Raw genomic sequence first — 18,543 nt, 5'->3', positions numbered from 1 at the left:
AATGTAAGAAAATCATAATAGAAGCAGAAGTTCCTTTAGAATACAGTGTTATTACTTAAATGATTAGTAAGATCAAGTCCAGAGAATTTTAATCTAGAAAGTCTTTAAAAGGAAGTTTGTTTGGATAATAGTTTTATAAGATTAATTAAAATGAGAATGTAGCCGGGCGTGGTGGCACACTCTTGTAATCCCCCTGCTTGGGAGGCGGAGACAGGAGGATCGCGCAGGTTCGAAGCCAGCCGCGCTGGCGTAAGAGACCCTGTTTCAAAAATATAAAATAGGTCTGGGAGCGTAGCCCGGAGGTAGAAGGGCTTCCAGGAACCCCAGTACCAACAAAAAAAAAAAGAGAATGTATTATATAAGTTGTCTTAATAAAGAATAAGAAAATATGCCTGGGGGTATAGCTCAGAGGCAGAATGACCCTGGGTTCAATCCTCAGTTCCCCCCAAAAAAAATATATATAGTACTTTTTGCTATATTATACTTCTCACAGGAAATATATTATAAAATAACAAAGAGCAATTTGTGCTTTAGCAATGAGCAGTCCATGTCAGGCATGATTCATAAACTCATATCCCCTTAATATACATAATGTTCATTAGATTACACATACAGTGAAACTTATTTTCTGTCCTTAAGTTCTAACATGGCAGTAACTAGTTAAAACTTTTTGTTAATTGCTTTGTATAGGACTGTCTTAACAGGCATGGCTTTACAAAATTATAACATTACACAGTGGCAATTTCTGGGATACACTCCCAGACCTATTTTTATATTTTTATTTGGAAACAGGGTCTTTTAAGCCAGCATGGCTGGCTTCGAACCTGTGTGATCCTGCTGTCTCCACCTCCCAAGCGCCGGGATTACAAGCATGCACCACCACGCCCAGCTCCAAAACACTTTTTATTTCATTTTTTTCTCCTTTTGCTGTACTGGGGATGAAACCCAGGGGGATTCTACATCTGAGCTATCCCTCAGCCCTATTTTTTATTCTTTAGTTTGAAACAGGGTCTCACTGAGTTGCAAAAGGACTCAATAAGTAGCTGAGGCTAGTAGCGAACCGCGATCCTCCTGTCTCAGCCTCCCAAAGGCTGGGATTACAAACATGCCCCACAACGCCTGGCTAAGTTTATTTCATGTTTGACTGAAAAGATTAGTCATAAACAATAAGATCTTATATTATCTGATATTGCATCAACACGAACATTGTATTCTTTATTTAAACTTTAGGTTGTTGATCCAAGCTCAGAATTTCAGAGTTGTTTATAACCTTTTTTTTTTTTTCATATACACTCAAACATTCACATACATATACATATTTTATGGATCTCTAAAAGGATAAAATCTTTCAGATTTAAAATTATTAGTACATTAATATAAAACGTATGTAACAAAGTTTTAGTTAATGATAAGAGTATATTTAAATAAGTTTTTATTAATGACAAAATATTTTAACATTCTAATTTTTAATTTAGAGAGGGGATATTGAAATCCAAAGGTTGTTTACCTTATGTGCAATTAACGTTAAGATTCTGAAGCCAGATGTGGTGGCACACGCTTGTAATTCCAGCATTTGGGAGGCTGAGACTGGAGGATCCTGGTTCCTGGACAACCTCAGCGATTTAGTGAGGCCCTCTGCAACTTAGTGAGACCGTGTTTCAAAATAAAGAATAAAAAACAGGGCAAGGGATGTAGCTCGAATGTCACTGGGTTCCATTCCCAGATCTGAAAACAAAAACAAAACAAACAAAAAAAAAAACCCACCTGAATCCACAGGTGTTTTACTTCCAGCTTAACCTTTTTATTTCAGAAGAGAAGACTGTTTTTTAGAGTCTAGTATGAGTCTTCTTGGGTGAATAGTTCCTCATGAGGCTCAGTTTTTAAAAATACAGTTAAAGAAGGAAGGCATTCATTTTCATGCTGAAAATGCTTTAAGAGGGAACATTTCCTCATATGGCCCAGCTATTAAATGCAGGTGAAATAAACCCAAAAAGGGAAGCTTGTTTTTTTCCAGTTATTAAGTAACTGAAGAAATGACTCAAGGCACTTTCTTGTATAAATACATATTTTATTATTCTTGCTTATATATGTCAGTGAAATATTTTGATAAGCCAAATACTTTTATAATAAAATTAATTATTTTCATCTAGTTTATAAATGATCTCCATTAAGTGCTTTTATACATATACATATTTTATTCTAACTTCATAGTATCATCTACTGAGAACACTGTTGGCTCTAACAGAAACAGAATTCTGTTCTTGGATCTGGCTTTGTATATAACACCAGTACGTCATTTTTCTCCATATGTATCTCATTTACTGTAGTGTTTCTATTACAGTTCAGACTTTCAGATGGTGGGTAGTATCTGTAGCCTGGAAGAACAGTTAGCAAATACACTAATTGCACTTTTGTGGTATAGTCTATTCTCCAGGCTTACTATTTATTGATTTAATTGATGCCTGCTGCTTAATCAGAGGTTTCTACCCACATGGAACTATTTGATAAGCTTGGCATAAAATGCAAGATCTGTGAAATGTAAACAGTGTTCGTAGTATAAGGACCTATAATCAAGCCAAACCTCTAGTCATTTGCAAATGCTACAGCTGCAAGGAGAAGTAGTTTTGTTTGATCTTTTTTGCAAATGGGCATTTAAAAGTATTATCTTTACTGTGGCATCCACATGCTAATGTTTATTTTGATAGGTCATTTCTTTTTCTATCTTTTACTGTCCTCCCACCTCTCTGCCATTTTCCTTACTCCACTCTATCATCATCTTATTCTTGCTCCTTCTTTCCCTCACTATTTACTTTCTTTCACTATCTTCTTGCTCTTTCTGATTTTCTTAATTCTAACTTTGTTGTCTTGGCTTAATCTAAATCAGACCATACCAAGTGTACTGCTAAAGCAGCTGGAAATAATCTCCTAGCTTTTGCATTCTTTGGGCACCACAGTTTGGGAAATATGGATTGTACGCCTTTGTAGGCATGTTCTGTTCAGGATATTTCTCAAGTCTTGCAGCCAGACCTTTTCTGTTCTATTTGTGACAGATGATAGCTCCTTGAGAGAAATTATAAGTTTTAAAATGTTTGTTTTCACTCTGAACCTCATTATGATATGTAATTAGAATGCACTAATAAAAGTATATTTTAAAACACTTTGGAAGTTACACATTAACAAATTTTAAACAATGTTTAAATGCTACTACAGTAGAAATATCTGTTAGAAAATAGAGAGTAAAATTTAATGAGTAGTACCATTAAGAACTCCTGCCCATCCCAGATAATCCTTAGAAAATATATTTAATTAGCTGGTGAATTATAGCAAAAGTATTGAATTTCATGAGATGTGAACACATGTCTTAAAATTGTATTATTCTAAACAATGAATTAGAACTTGTATATTCTTAGAACTCACATATCCTTTTACTTTATTCTGAGATTACTTACATTGCTTTTAGGCTTCATTAGGAGGGAGAACTTTTAAACAGATAGGAGTTTCCTACTTCTCAAGAATTTACACAATAGAAGTTACTAAATTAGTTCCGACTTCTGGGAAGATGGCGACCAAGAAAAGCGGGGCTTAAGAGCCCCGCTTACAACCAATCTCCATTACCACAAAATCAGCGCCTTTCATAGCCAGAAAACACCATCACCAGTGAAACAAAAAATCACCAGGCTCCAGAGAGAAAGCGGACTGAGAATAGAGCCACAGAGGAGATAACCGGCCTCACGCCCGAGGACGCGGCAGATGCGGCAGCAGCGCCATACTGCTGGTGGCACCGGCGAATTCACAGGACAGCTACAGCAAGCCGAGGTGAGCCACTGCGGAACAGCCAGGCGGGATTTCTCCGCGCAGAGAGCATCTAAAACTCCCAGTGGCTGAGCTCAGCACACGCTGCACAGATTCAGAGTGGAAATCAAAACCAAGAAGAAAAACACCAGCCCCACAGCCGAGGGCGTAGCAGCGGCACCATATTGCCACCGGCGGCAGCAGCACCGAATTCAGCGAGGCCAGTACAGCTACATCTGCGTACTCAAGAACAGTGAGTCAAATTGCAGGCCACAGAGGAGAAATCCCAGTACTGTACTCCCTGGAACTTGACCCATTGGGGGAAGGGGCGGTGGCAGAGATATCACACCATAAGAGAACGTGGAACCTGGCCCCCCCCCACAGTCTAAAGCAGCCTCTATCGACTCTCTGGGTTGGAGACTCTGTGATAAAACCCAGTAAAGGAGTTGTGGGGTCTGAGATACTACTGACTCGAGATCCAGAACACCTTAAGTGAAGTCATTGTGACCCAAGGGAAGAACCCAGAGAAGGCACAAACATCCGAAATCATGGGAAAGAGGAATAATACTGGAGCAATAAATGCCCACAACCCCACAACATCAGAACCCGATAAAACAGAAAATCAGAGATTTCTAGAGGATCAAATCAGGAAAATAACTGTAGAAATAATAGAGGTGCTTCGAAAAGAACTCAGAGAGAGCCAAAAAGAGATAAAGGATGCAATTAATGAAGTAAAGGCCTCAATTCAAAGCACAAACAACCGATTAGAACACACGGAGAACAGAATCTCGCTCTTAGAAGATGAGCAATCCAAAAATGAACTCATAGTTTCTAATCTAGAAAAAAATATCCAAAGCAGGAATCTGATATTGAAGAAATATGGGCCCATTTCAGGAGAGCTAACCTAAGAATAATTGGAATAGAGGAGGGAAAAGAAAGTGAAACCAAAGGGATCAACAATCTCTTCAAGGAAGTAATAGAAAATTTTCCAGACATCGAGCAAGAGGCCGATACACAGGTCCAGGAAACTTATAGAACTCCCTTTAGACAGGATCGGAGAAGAGGATCCCCACGCCACATAATTGTCAAAATGACCAATGTGGAAGCCAAGCAGAGAATCTTAAAGGCAACAAAAGCAAAGGGCCAAGTGACATTCAGAGGCAAACCAATTAGAATCACTCCAGACTTCCCAAACCAAGTTATGAGAGCCAGAAGGGCTTGGAGTAACATATTCCCAGTTCTGAAAGAAAACAACTTCCAGCCAAAAATTTCCTACCCAGCAAAACTTTCTATCAAATTAGATGGAGAAATAAGAAGCTTCCATGACAAACAGAAACTGAAGGAATTTATGTCTTCAAAACCAGCACTAGAGAAAATACTCAAAGAGATTAACTACAAAGAAGAAATAGGTAACACACTCCAGAACTAGAGAAACAAGATTTTCCATCCAACAGACAACTAAGATTGGTTATCTGTGGAGATTCATTATTTATGTTAGTCTTTTACCTATCTGTAAAGGGTATTTTTTGCCTTTATTGTTGTTAATTTCTAGGATTTCTAGTTGGAATATTAATATACCTTCAGATATAGCATTTGGAAATATTTTATCCCATTCTATTAGTAACTGTTAACTCTGTTTACATTGTCTTTGGATATACAATTTTTTTTTTATTTTTTAGGGAGTTTGTATACTCCTCTGTTGCCTGTGCCATTGAAATCATAACCAAGCCGGGCGTGGTGGCGCACGCTTGTAATCCCCGCGCTTGGGAGGCAGAGACAGGAGGATCGCGCAGGTTCGAAGCCAGGCACATGCGCTGGCTTAAGAGACCCTGTTTCCAAATGAAAATACAAATAGGTGTCTGGGAGTGGAGCCCGGAGGTAGAAGGGCTTCCAGGAACCCCAGTACCACCAAAAAAAAAAAAAATCATAACCAAGAAATCACTGCCAATTTCAATGTTTTGAGGTTTAATGACCCAGATTTTCTCCTAAAAGTTTATAGTCTTAAGATTTATATTTTGGTCTATTATCTATTTTGAGTTAATATTTGTATATGGGATTAGGTAAGGGTCCAATTTTATTCTTTTCTATGTAATTATTATTTTTTAACAATATTTAGTTAAAAGATTAACATTTCCACCACCAAATGTTCGTGGAAACCTTGTCAAAAATAACTTGACAATATAGGGAAGAATTTAGCTCTAGGCTTTTATTTAACTCCAATGGTTTATATATCTGCCTTTAGAATAGTACTACACTGTTTCAATTATTGTAGCTTTATATGGTTTGAAATCAGAAAATATATATCTTCTAGCTTTGTTCTTTTTCAAGATCGTTTTGGGTACCTAGAGTCCATATTCCATATTAGGATAGATTTTTTTCTGAAAAATAAATATATAAATATATGATAGCTTCACCTAAAAAATAGAAAAAAAATATTCTCTGGTAAGAAAGAAAGCAAAAAGAAATATTGAAATGTTATCTTTAAGTCATCAAAAGCTTGGTATCAGACAAATGAATCTGTTATGTGAGATTATCATTTTTAATTTTAGATAAATTGCCATAATACTAGATGTCAACTACTAAGCCAAGTATGGGAGGGAGGGATAGGGAGAGAATGGGGTGGGGATTGGGTGGGGGCTGACTGGGAAAAGTGTGCATGTATGTCTACAAAAGTATGTATCCTACTATGATGTATGAATACAGTGCACCAATAAAAATAAATAAATGTAAATAAAAAAAAGAAGTTACTAAATTAAAAGTGTCTCAAATATAAGTTGATATTTTCTGTTAAATAATTAGTTGCTCTTTTCTGTCTTTGACATTGCAATCATCATATTTCTTTTGGATTATCTGACACTTTAGAGCTTAAAGTGCTGTTTTTTAAATGTGTGTATGTGAGTGTATTTTGTATTTAATTATTATTAGTCATGTAAGTTCAAATGGCTTTGAGAATTTGTTACTGACACAATTGATATCCTTTAATATATTTATAGACAACAATGGACTGTTGAAAACTCAGGACTAAAAATCACCTGAGGGATAAATGTAGTAGTATAAGATTATAAAATTCTTGAATATATGGCTTCTTTACTACTTCTGTACTTAATATGTATTTTAATGTTAGTGAGGCTCTTTGTGTTATCATTGCTATTTTAATTGTGTATCTTAACCCAAACTCCTCAATGAAACTTGAAGGAAATAGAATTATGAAAAACATCAAATATTTCTATCTGACACACCATTTTTTCCTTTTGTTGTTTCTCATTTTTTGATCTTGTCTTAATGTGTCTCCAATACCATTCTTTTAGATATGTCTCATTATATATACAGTTATGCACAGATGTACAGTGTATGTCTCTTTTGTTGCAGTTAATCAAGCAGCAAAAGAAGACACCATGGTTCTGAAGATTGGTTCTGTTGCAATGGCTCCCCAGGCTGACAATCCCCTTGGCAGATCTGTCCTCAGGAAAGATATTTACCAGTAAGTTTATTTTCTTATGTTCAATCTTGCAACAATTTCTTTCTGCAAAGAAGCATGGTGATCAATAAAACTTGCTTAGTGTGGCCTGTAGAAATACTTTTCATTCAGGATCTTTTGATATTTAAAACCAGGTTTTTCTGATTTTCTTCAGTTGTGGGTTTTTAAATTCATTCAGACAAATCAAGTATTTCTGTGAAGTGTTGATGAATAACAGAATATAAGTACCAAGTCACCATAAAACTGAAGAAGCATAGTTTGGAAAACTTTAGTAGAGTTTAAATTTAACTGAATTGCTAATCACAGAAAAAGAGGAGGTCTTCTCAAGAGCTACCACATCCTACTGTGGTCATGTCATATCAAAGTGCAGCACTGTCTTAATTTGAGTGTAAGCTGCTATTTGAAATGTGGTACTTTGGATGTCATATGGATCAAAGCTGTAAAGAAAAGCAAACTTCTAAAGAGAAATTTCACAGTAAACACTTTCTGTGCAAATGTCATGCTCTGGATTTTGTCACTGAGTATTTGCAAAACACACCAAGCATATAGAGACAACGAAACTGATGAACAGTGTAATCAACATGATAAAAATACTGTATTGTCCATACTGAAGTTGGCACTACTGCCAGACATAACAGTTACAGTTGCAAATAATACCAAGTGAGAAAAGTCAGAGAAAAACACATGAACAGTGTCTTACTCTTCTTGGTAGTCTGTTTTTCAAATGTTGTAGTCTCAATCTTTAAAAAAAAAATAAATCTCTACTGTTCTTCAATAAGAATTACTACTAGGAAATGTTTCTAATTTGGGTAATGCATTACCACCTTGGTGGTGACATCTATTTTATTTTGTTTTTAGTTTCTTGGTACGTAGGATTTCTAAAATTTCTCTGATATTTGAGTCACTTTTTCCTTTGATGTGTCTATCATGATTTCTTTCTTATATTAAGTGTGTGTGTGTGTGTGTGTGTGTGTGTGTAGCTTGCAGCATTCATCTCAAGTTTTTATTCAGCCAAGTTTATATAAATTCTTAATATGTCAGAGCTGAAGGAGGCATTTCGAATTATCTAATCCAGCAATCTTAGTATTTTACAGATTAGCAAAATGAGAATCTAAAAGGACATTTGTATCTAACAGAGACAGAGCCAAGATTATCGCTTCTATCTTTGACTTCCTTAGAATATAGGAGAGGATTATAGTAGGATACAATACTGGGTGACAATTATTTAATTCTAATGCTTAGAAATTTTTAAAGTACATTTTCATTTATCTTTTATACTTCAGGATTAAGTGGTCCTCTAATATGAGTCTATTTTACTTGGGTGGAAAAAATCTATTTCGTATTAAAAATTGCTATCACTATCAACTCATTGATTCACTGAGATACTCCATTTCACCCCTACCTTTTTCACTTTCACACTCTTGCATGAATTGTGTCCTTGCTTGTTTAGAACTCAGTATATATTCTGTGAGATGGTTCCTTTACATTTCTTTCTTTCTGGCACTTCTTTCTACTTTTACTCACTGGTCTTCTTTCTAAAAAAATTAATTTTCATCTTAATATATCTCAGCACCTCCTTTTATTCCATTTTCCCATTGCTTCTTGGGTGAGTCCATCTGCTAACTTGCCCAAAGCAAAATTAAATGTAAGCATGTGTAGTAACTTTGAAGTGCTCCTGTAGCCTAAGTTTAGCAATATGTGCTAGAATGTCAAACATTATACAACTCTGGATATTGTATGGCATACTTAATCTAATAGTTTTTCCTTGAGCACTCACATTTCAAAGTCATTTCTAAACAACTAAACTAACAAAAGCTATTTACATAGGAGTTCATCAAAAATATTTCAACATCCAGAAATGCTATATCCTCAACAGCAGAGGAGGAACAGGAGAAGTAGAAACCCCACTGGAATCAAACAATTAGCGTAGGAGTGGCTCAGTTAGAATAAACAGGTGTACATAAAGCAAAGATGCTGCGTCCTAGAGCTGCTTTTATTATTCTCAGGATGGCATTGACAGTAACATCATAGAATAGAGCATATGCAAATGGTCATATGTTTTTATCTTTTTTTCCCCCCTTTTGGGACTGGGGATTGAACCCAGCAGCATTCTTTCTCTGAGCTGTATACTCAGCCCTAATTTATTTTTTAACCTTGTAATTGGGTCTTATAAAGTTGCTGAGACTGGCCTCAAACCTGTGGTCCTCCTATCTCAGCCTCCCAAGTACTGGGATTACAATGCACAGCTAAATGGCTGTATATTATATCAAATATCCAAAATAGATCCAGGAAATAGAAAGTAGATTAATGGTTGTTACAGAGGCCAGGAAAACAGGAATCAGACTAACAGGAATTGGGTGATTTGCGAAAAATAAATGTTTAAATAGTAATATTAATCAAAACAATCTTGGAAAGTAAGAATAAGTCAGGTGTGATGGTGCACACCTGTAATCCCAGTGCTTGGGAGGTTTAGATAGTATTGCAGGTTCAAGGACAGCCTGAGCAACATAGCAAGGCTCTCAGCAATCTAGTGAGACCCTGTTTTAAAAAGAAAAAATAAAACATTCTAGGGATATAGCTTGAAGGTAGAATGTCTCTGGGTTCAATCCCCATTACAAAAAAATGAATAAAGTTGGAGGACTCACACTTTCTGATATTTTTTGGGGGGGTAGTACTGGGATTCCTGGAACCCCTTCTACCTCTGGGCTACACTCCCAGACCTATTTTATATTTTTATTTGGAAACAGGGTTTCTTTACTTAAGCCAGCGAGGCTGGCTTCAAACCTACGCGATCCTCCTGTCTCCGCCTCCCAAGCGCAGGGATTACAAGCGTGCGCCACCAAGCCTGGCTAGACTTTCTGATTTTTAATAATATGACAAAGCAACAGAAATCAAAACAGTGTGGCCCAGGCAGAAAGATATCCATATTGATCTATGAATAGAACTGGGAGTTGGGAAAATTTGAGAAATAAACTATCACATTTACCATTTGTTGGTTTTTGATAGCTATGCCAAGATAATTTAGTGATGAAAAATAAACTTTAACAAATCATCCTTTTACTACTGAATATCAACGTGAAGTTATACCCCTGCTTCATATCATACAAAGAAATTAACTCAGACATAGAGAACTAAATCTAAGTCAGAATTCTGAAACTTAACAGAACAATTATAAGAGTAAATGTTTATCATAATGATTAGATAATATTTTCTTAACTCTGGCATCTAAAGTACAAGACATAAAGGGAAAACTAGATAAATTAGACTTTATCAGAATTACAAACCTTTGTCCTGCTTTTGCACCTTCTCTGCTAGGAAAGTGAAGCCTGACCAGGTACTGTGGTACACACCTGTAATCTCAGTATTTGGGAGGCTAAGACAGGAGGGATTACTATATAATGTAGCATTTCACTTCTGGGTATGTATCCAAGAGGTTTTGTTTTTGTTTTTATTTTTGTTTTTGGTGGTACTGGGGGTGGAACCCAGAGGCTTTCTACCTCCAAGCTATAGTCCCAGACCCTTCTTTTCTATATTTTATTTGGAAACAGGGTCTCGCTAAGTTGCCGAAAGCCTCACTAAGTAGCCGAGGCGGTCTTCGAACCCATGCGATCCTCCTGTCTCAGCCTCCCAAGTGCGGGGATTACAAGTGTGTGCCAACACACCCGCCCCAAGAGGTTTAAAAACATGCTTACACAATATTCATATCAGCACTATTCATAATAGCCAAAAGTTTCAGCAACAACCCAAAGACTCATAAACTGATGAATGAATAAGTAAATGTGATAAACTCATAATCAGATGTTGTTCTGTCATAAACAAGAACCAAAGGATGGCATATGCTATAACATGTCTTAACCTTGGTGTCATAATGCAAAGCGAAAATGTCAAACTTCAAAGACCACTTTGGCACTGGCAGACACTTCCTCATTAAGACGCCTTTAAGCAAGGCCAACAAATATATGAAACAATGTTCAATATGCCTAGCAGACAGGGAAGTACAAATCAAAAGTGGATTGAGATTCCATCTAACTCCAGTTAGAATGGCAATGTTAAGAATAAACAATAATAAATGCTGATAAGGATGTGGGGAAATAGGAACCCTTCTACATGCTTGGTAGACTTGTAAATTATTACAACTACTGTGGAAATCAGTATGGAGGTTCTTCACAGGACTAGGAATGGAACCACCATATGGCCCAGTTACACCTCTTCTCCATATTTTTTCCAAATAATCAAATTCAGAATACTCTAGTGATACATATGTACCTATGTTTACAGTAACACAATTCACAATAGCCAAATTATGGAGCCAACCTAAGTGTCTATCAACAGATGAATGGATAAAAAAATGTGGTTTATATACACAGTGGAGTTTTCCTCAATCAGAAAGAATAAAAATTATGTTATCTCTAGGAAAATGAATAGAACTACAGGCTATTATGGTAAGTGAGATCAGCCAGTCTCAGAAGGTCAAGGTTCATTTTTTTTTTCTTATATATGGAAACTAGAGAGAAAAATAGGAAAGGGATTTCAGAAACATGAGCAGAGAGGCCAGTAGAATTCTGGACGGGGACTGGGGAAGGGATGATAAGAGAGAGAAAATGAATATTGAGGGAAAAAAATCAAATAATGTTGTGTTCATATATAAAGTTATTACTACCAATCTCACTAGCAATACTAGGAGGCAGGAGAAGGATAGTGGGGTGGGATGCAGATGGAAACACACCATGTAAGGTGTGAATAAAGCAATCACTTTGAATCTCACAGGATGTATAATTACAGTGCATGAATGTAATTATTAAAAAAGAAAAGGAAATTCAAATTAAAAATAACCAACAAAGCTACTTTACATGAGTCTATTTATATGAAATGTCCAGAATAGACAAACTCAGAGACAGAGAGTAGACCAGTGCTTACTAAGAGCTGGAGAGGGGGTAAGAAGAGAATGACTGTTAGTGGATAAAGGGGTGAGGAAAGTGTTCTGAAATTAGATATTAGTATGCCAAATGAGATGCATGAGTGATGCATAGTGAGTACTGTGAGAGCACACAGAAAGCTTCCTCAAAAGGGTAAATTGTAGGAAATGTCAGTTGTATCTCAATAAGGCGGATTTGAGGAAAATGTCAGAAATTGACCTCACAAAGAGGTCCAGAGAGGGAATTTTACTTTCTAGGTAAGAAGATGCTGGATATTTCAGCTACCCTAGTATTTGTCTTATCTGGGTATACACAGTGGGGGTTTGCTGGGGGGAAAAGGAGAAGCCAGAAGACATTTATCCATCATGGGGGCTAAAGCAACAAATGGGAATCTGAAAGTGCCTTAAACATACAACCAGTCTTCCATAGTGCTTTCTTTGGGACTGAGTGCTGGCAAGAGGAAATGGAGTTTTGCAAAAGTTTATATATATGTATATGTGTGTGTGTGTGTGTGTGTGTGTGTGTGTGTGTGTGTGTATATATGTATGTATATATGTATGTATATATATGTATATATGTACATATATGTGTATATATACACATATATATATATATAGATAGAGATATATGTCACAGTGGCTGCTAGCCCCATGTGACAATTTTCTGCCTTTAAAAGTGACTAGTCAAAATTAAGATATTTTAAGTATAAAATATGAATGAGATTTTGAAAATGTATAAAAAAGTAAAACTTCTGATTAATATTCTTTATGTTAGCTGTATGTTGCAATTAGAGTGTATTGAGTTAAATGTATTTATCACTACAACTTTTTCACTTACTCTTTTTCTACTACTTGCAAATTTTGATTTATAAACTATCATCTATCATTTGTGGTTTGGCTTATATTTCCATTCAGCGGTGCTATACTATAGGGAAAAGCCTACATAAGCACGTTATATCTGGTTCTTGAGACATTTGAAAACAAAGCTGAATTGTGTACAAGTAATGTTGCAAACCAATACCAACACAGCTAGATTCCTGATTCATTAAGTTGATCTACCCTTTAGCTAACCTGCCTAACAGGAAAAGGTATGTTTTCTTTTGGGGGAAAATAATGTTGACTTTACTGTCCTTAAATCTATTTATACATTGTGTGTGATATATAATGGAAAAGGAATGATATCAAAGAAGCTGCAGAATGTCACCCATTATCATACTAGATAAAAGAAAAAGATCAATGGATGACTTAGATATTATAATCAGTAGACAGCTGTTTGAAAGAATTGTTACCAATTTTTAATGCCAAAAAATGGATTTCAGAGATATAAGCTGTACTTCTTAAATATTCTGAACCAAAAAAAACAAATGCAGTCCCTGAAATTAAGAACTTTTTGTGGAGATTTAACTGTAGGTGGTCATAGAAGAAGATGAGTAAATGTGAATGTAGCTGCATAGAAACTTTCCAAATGGAAGCATAGAAAGGAAAAAAGGAATGGAAAAAGAAAAGAGAACAAACTGAAAAACATGTCAGGCACTATCAAAAAATCTAACATGTATAATGAATAAAAGAAGTGAGAATTAATAAAACAAAAGAAACAGATGAATCTCTTGATGTTTTCCAAAATTAAAGGTTATTAATCAGAAACTCAAGAAGCCTTTTACCTTATTTTCAACCTAAAGAAAACAAATGCAAAGAAAATTACAGCTGGGCATGACATAGCCCAGTTGCTGAAAACCAAAGAGATACTTCCCTGAGAAGCTGAGAGAAGAGGCTGAGGGAGGAAAGAGAAGAGGCAGCCACATATGCCTCCTCCAACAGATCATCAAGGCCTAAGGCAGTGCTCTGACAGCAGAGGGGAGCTTTTATCTTTAATAAACAACAACAGTTTGTTTAAAAAAAAATCTGAAGCACAGCCACTTAAAAATATTAGACTACCTTCGAAGGAACAGTAATAAGACTGAAATAATTGACAATCTTAAACTTTAAGAAAAATAAACTCCTAAAAGATATGATACTATTCTCCCAATTATTGGCTTATTTGTGTGTGATAGGGAGCAGTTTTAGTCCTTTCAAACTTAAGACAGACCTAGGATTTATATATCAGTGGATTTACAGTGACACTAATAGAATGAAGATTTTTCAATTTCTAAGAGTCTAATAATTAATGGAGCCATTCATTATTTATTCTTTTAACACTCATTTATTGGGATGATTTACTGGGATTTTGTTTATTAAAATTCATTTGTTCAGGCACTTTTCTGTATATTGGGCATATTTCATTAAACAAGACAAAAAAAAATCTCTGTTCTCTTGGAACTTATAATGAGGGAGAGAGAGAATTAAAAATTAAAAATAAGTAAGTTGTGTGCTCTGTTAGAATGTAGTAAGAGCTATGTCGGCATCAAAGCAGAGAAGGAAATAGGAAGTGAAATGTTAGAGATGAGAAGGATGGCATAGTCAGAGGACACCTCACTGAGAAAGCACAAGAATCCTAGAGTGAAACCACCAAAAAACAAACAAATAAATTAGATGTGATGGTTTATAATCCCAGTACTTGGGAAGCTGAGACAGTAGGATCTCAAGTTGGAGGCCAGTGTGCAATAACTTAGCAAGGTCATGTTTCAAAATAAAAAATAAAAAAGGACTGGGGTAATAAGTCAGAGATAGAATGCCCCTGGGATCAATCTTCAGTACCAACAAAAAGAAAAAGATGGATGGATGGATGGATGGATAGATAGATAGATAGATAGATAATATTAAAGAAGCCAGTGATGGATGAAGCACTGTATGTCTAGAAAATTTAGTAGGCTGTGAGGAAAGAGACACTTTAGAGAAACCATGTAGGTCATTGTGAGGACATTGGCTATTTGAAAGAATCATGAATGTAGGATGTAGGGGGGAAATCATCTCTAAACCTAAAATTTTTAATTAATGCTTGGTGTTTACTGAATACCTACAAAAAGAAATGAGGGATCACCAATAGGGACTAAAGATGCATATTTTACAAAATAAGTTATTTTAAAAATACTATACATTCAAAAGCAAAGGGAATCATATGATATTGAAGTCTAAAGGAAACATATTAAGGATTTTTGCTACCTCAGTTAACTGAATATACGATATGAAATTTTGTATTGTAGGATTGGTTTTCTTAGCAAATAGAAAATCCTAAGAGAGTTTGAGCAGAGAAGTGACATGATCCTATGTATATTTAAATAGATTACTTAGGCAGACATGTGAAGAATGGACTGGGGCAGGTGAAGGCAGGCTTTGTACTAATACAGTAACATAATGAGAGTTTTGCCCAGCTGAGTGACTGTGGAAGTGAGAAGTGGTCTGATTCTATAGGAAAAGCCAAGAGAATTAGCAAATGAATCCCACACTGAGTTTAAGATAAAGAAGAGAAGGGTAATCCAGTGGTATAATCTAGGCCATGGAAAATATAAAATTAAGTGAGAAGGAAAACTATAGGAGGATTTGGTTTAGACTTGGGCAAGTGGAGATCACCATCTTATTTCTGAAAATTTGGCAGTGAGCTCCCATCACTGATACAGCAGAGGTTGATGTGATGTCCCATTATCTCAGATATGAAATACAAAAACTTAAATCTAGTCTAAACCAGTGCTTCTTAAATTTACTGTGCATAGAAGTCACCTGGGAATCTTGTTAACAATGTAGATTTTGAAATTTAAAAAAGAAAGCAAAAAAAAAAAAAGAAAAAATACAGATTTTGAGTTAAGAGATCTGGAATGAGGCCTGAAATTCTACATTTCCAACAAGTGACTAGATGATGGGTTATGATCCTAATGCTAAGTAATACTAATGTTCTGCTTTAAAAATAACACCTCATGTAGTAAGCAAAGGTTTAGACCAATAGTTTCCAACCTTTTACATAGGATTCTTCTACACTTTCCCTCCCTCCCTCTCTTTCTTTCTTATACTGGGTATTAAGCCTAGATGCATTCTACCTCCAAATTATACCCCTATTTTTTTATGTTTTCTTTTGAAACAGGGTCTCACTATATTTCCGTGCACTGGCCTCAGAACTGTGTTGTGAACATAAAAGATTTTTTTTAAATGTAATTTAAATTGATGCTAAAATTTTAATGCTAAAGATTCAAAATTATGGAAAATTTTATGGGGAAATTTTTGTGTGTGTGTGGTACTGGGGGTGGAACCCAGGATCTTTTCTATCTCAAGGATATACTCCCAGACCTATTTTTTATACTTTATTTGGAAACAGGATCTCACTAAGTTGCTGAGGCTGGCTTTGAACCTGTGTGATCCTCCTGTCTCAGCCTCCCAAGCGCTAGAATTACAAGTGTGCACCACCATGCCTGGCTGGTGAAAAATTTTTAATATCATCATTCCTAGACTTTCCTAATCCCTAATAAGGTTGCCCTTTGTCGATTCTTTTTCATTAAACATCACAGTTTTGACACCTTTCTAATTCATTGTTCTTATTTTGGGAATCTATGACTGAGGAAATTTAAAATGATAAAACACTTCTGTTAACTATCCTCCATGGGAATTTGTATTTTATTACTCCCAAAAACATGGGATCCAGTAGAAAACAGAACATAATAACATGTTATTTATTCAGTCTTCATGTAGTCTTAGTGAGGTATATGTAATCATCTGGTCTTCCCTTAACCCTCTACTTTCTGTCTGCCAGTCTACCCAGTTGCAGTTGCCAACTCATGTAGCAGATGATCTTGATTTCATTTCATCTCAATCTGAGATTTTCCTATTCTGTGACATATTCAACCATATACAACTTGGGCCATAATTCCAAAGATAATCTGGCCCGATAGTTTTTCTTTTATCTTTCATAATTCCTTTCCCTGAGAAATTATTCAGGTTTGCATCTCAAGCTGAAAGAGAAGAAAATAGACCATTAAAGAGAAAAGGTTATCATGGCAGATTTTGAAAATTTACCTATATTGACAGTGTTCCTTCATAGACTAATTTAAAGAAATTAAAATAAAAATTATAAACAAGTATGATTTAAATGCTTAAAGATGTTGATAACATAAGCATATTAAAAATCTAGTAAATCTGATTATACTTAAATGATTTATAAAATTTTTAGAAACTGCTTTATACAGTATGCTGGCACATCATCTACACCTCATTAACTTAGTATTTATAGTTGTTTCTATTAAGTAATGAAAACAGGTTTTACTATTTAATGAAAGGTTTGGTCACAACTTTGAGCTGTTATATGCTGTAAATACTATCAGAAAATTATGTTGGACTCATTATTTCTATTTCTTTTGTATCTTAAAACCTTTATCTGTAGTCCTGAATATTATAAGAAGTATAACTTGATTTTTAATGTTGTGCTTTTTCTAAAGGTAGTTTTTAGTCTGAGAAATAAATTAGTCACATACCAGTTAGTAAAACAATAGAGATTTTTGAGAATTTATCCCATTCCTTTGCATGCAAACTTGAGTGAACTCTTTTATTTCTTTACTTAATAAATATACATTGATTAATTCTTTCAGTTATTGAAGATATTTATTGAGTGCCTACATTGTACTTGACACATTTAATGGTAAATACATATTTTCTACTAGATGAAATTTTTCCTCTAAACTTTTTTTCTGACTCCATTTTCATTGATAAATGTCTGATTGCATTCAGTCCTACATATGCTGAAGTTATTTTAAGAGGAAAGACTGATTCCAAAGCTCCATCTAGATTTGCAGTTTTCACAGTGAGGAATAGAAAAAGTGAAAAAAATGTTCTTCAATTCTATAATTCTATTCCAATTTTCGTGTGTGTGTGTGTGTGTGTGTGTGTGTGTGTGTGTGTGTGTGTGTAGGTGGGAATTGAACCCAAAGACATTCTACCTCTGAGCTATACTCCCAGGCTTTTTTACTTTTTAGCTTTTTGTTTTGAAACAATGTCTTTATAAGTTGCTGAGAGTCTCAATAAATTGCTAAGGTTTGTCTTGAAATCTATAATCTCAAAAGTAGTGAAGTTGCCACAGAAGTCTCTACAGCCACAAAGGCTCATGCTGGGATGGTTTGTAACTCAAGGACTTAATGGGTTCCACTGTAGCTGCCTAGCCAGTCACAGAAAGTGAAGGGTCATGTCTCATATATGGAAGCTAGAGAGTAATCAGGATATAAGAGGGACCTTGGATAATGGAGGAAAAACTCCAGTGAAAGGTGGTCTAAGAAAGGATGGGATAAAAGAGGTAGAATTTATGAAGAAATCGCTTCCACTGACAGTATGTACACATGTGAGAGTACTAAAGCCGGTTTCAATATCCTGTATGGGAAAGGTCAGGGAGGAAGCCAGGGGGAAGTCCACCAAGTGCTGTTGCATGTATGTCACTATCACCGTGAAC

At 35.5% G+C, this 18,543-nt stretch overlaps 1 protein-coding gene across 3 annotated transcripts in view; it reads left to right on the top strand.

The window, feature by feature from the left end:
* VPS13B (vacuolar protein sorting 13 homolog B) overlaps positions 1 to 18,543 on the top strand; it is a gene marked incomplete at both ends in the record, with an annotated part of 689,491 nt that overhangs the window by 348,190 nt on the left and 322,758 nt on the right. For all 3 annotated transcript variants that reach the window (XM_080693506.1, XM_080693505.1, XM_080693507.1), the window contains one exon: positions 7,162 to 7,273. In XM_080693506.1, coding sequence (XP_080549632.1) covers positions 7,162 to 7,273 — 112 coding nt within the window. The remainder of the gene's footprint in view (positions 1 to 7,161; positions 7,274 to 18,543) is intronic.

Source organism: Muscardinus avellanarius (genome assembly GCF_963383645.1).
Source record: "Muscardinus avellanarius genome assembly, chromosome: 4".
Lineage (NCBI taxonomy): Eukaryota > Metazoa > Chordata > Mammalia > Rodentia > Gliridae > Muscardinus > Muscardinus avellanarius.
The sequence above is the reverse complement of the archived record's forward strand: the minus strand, read 5'-3'. Positions and strand labels throughout refer to the sequence as shown.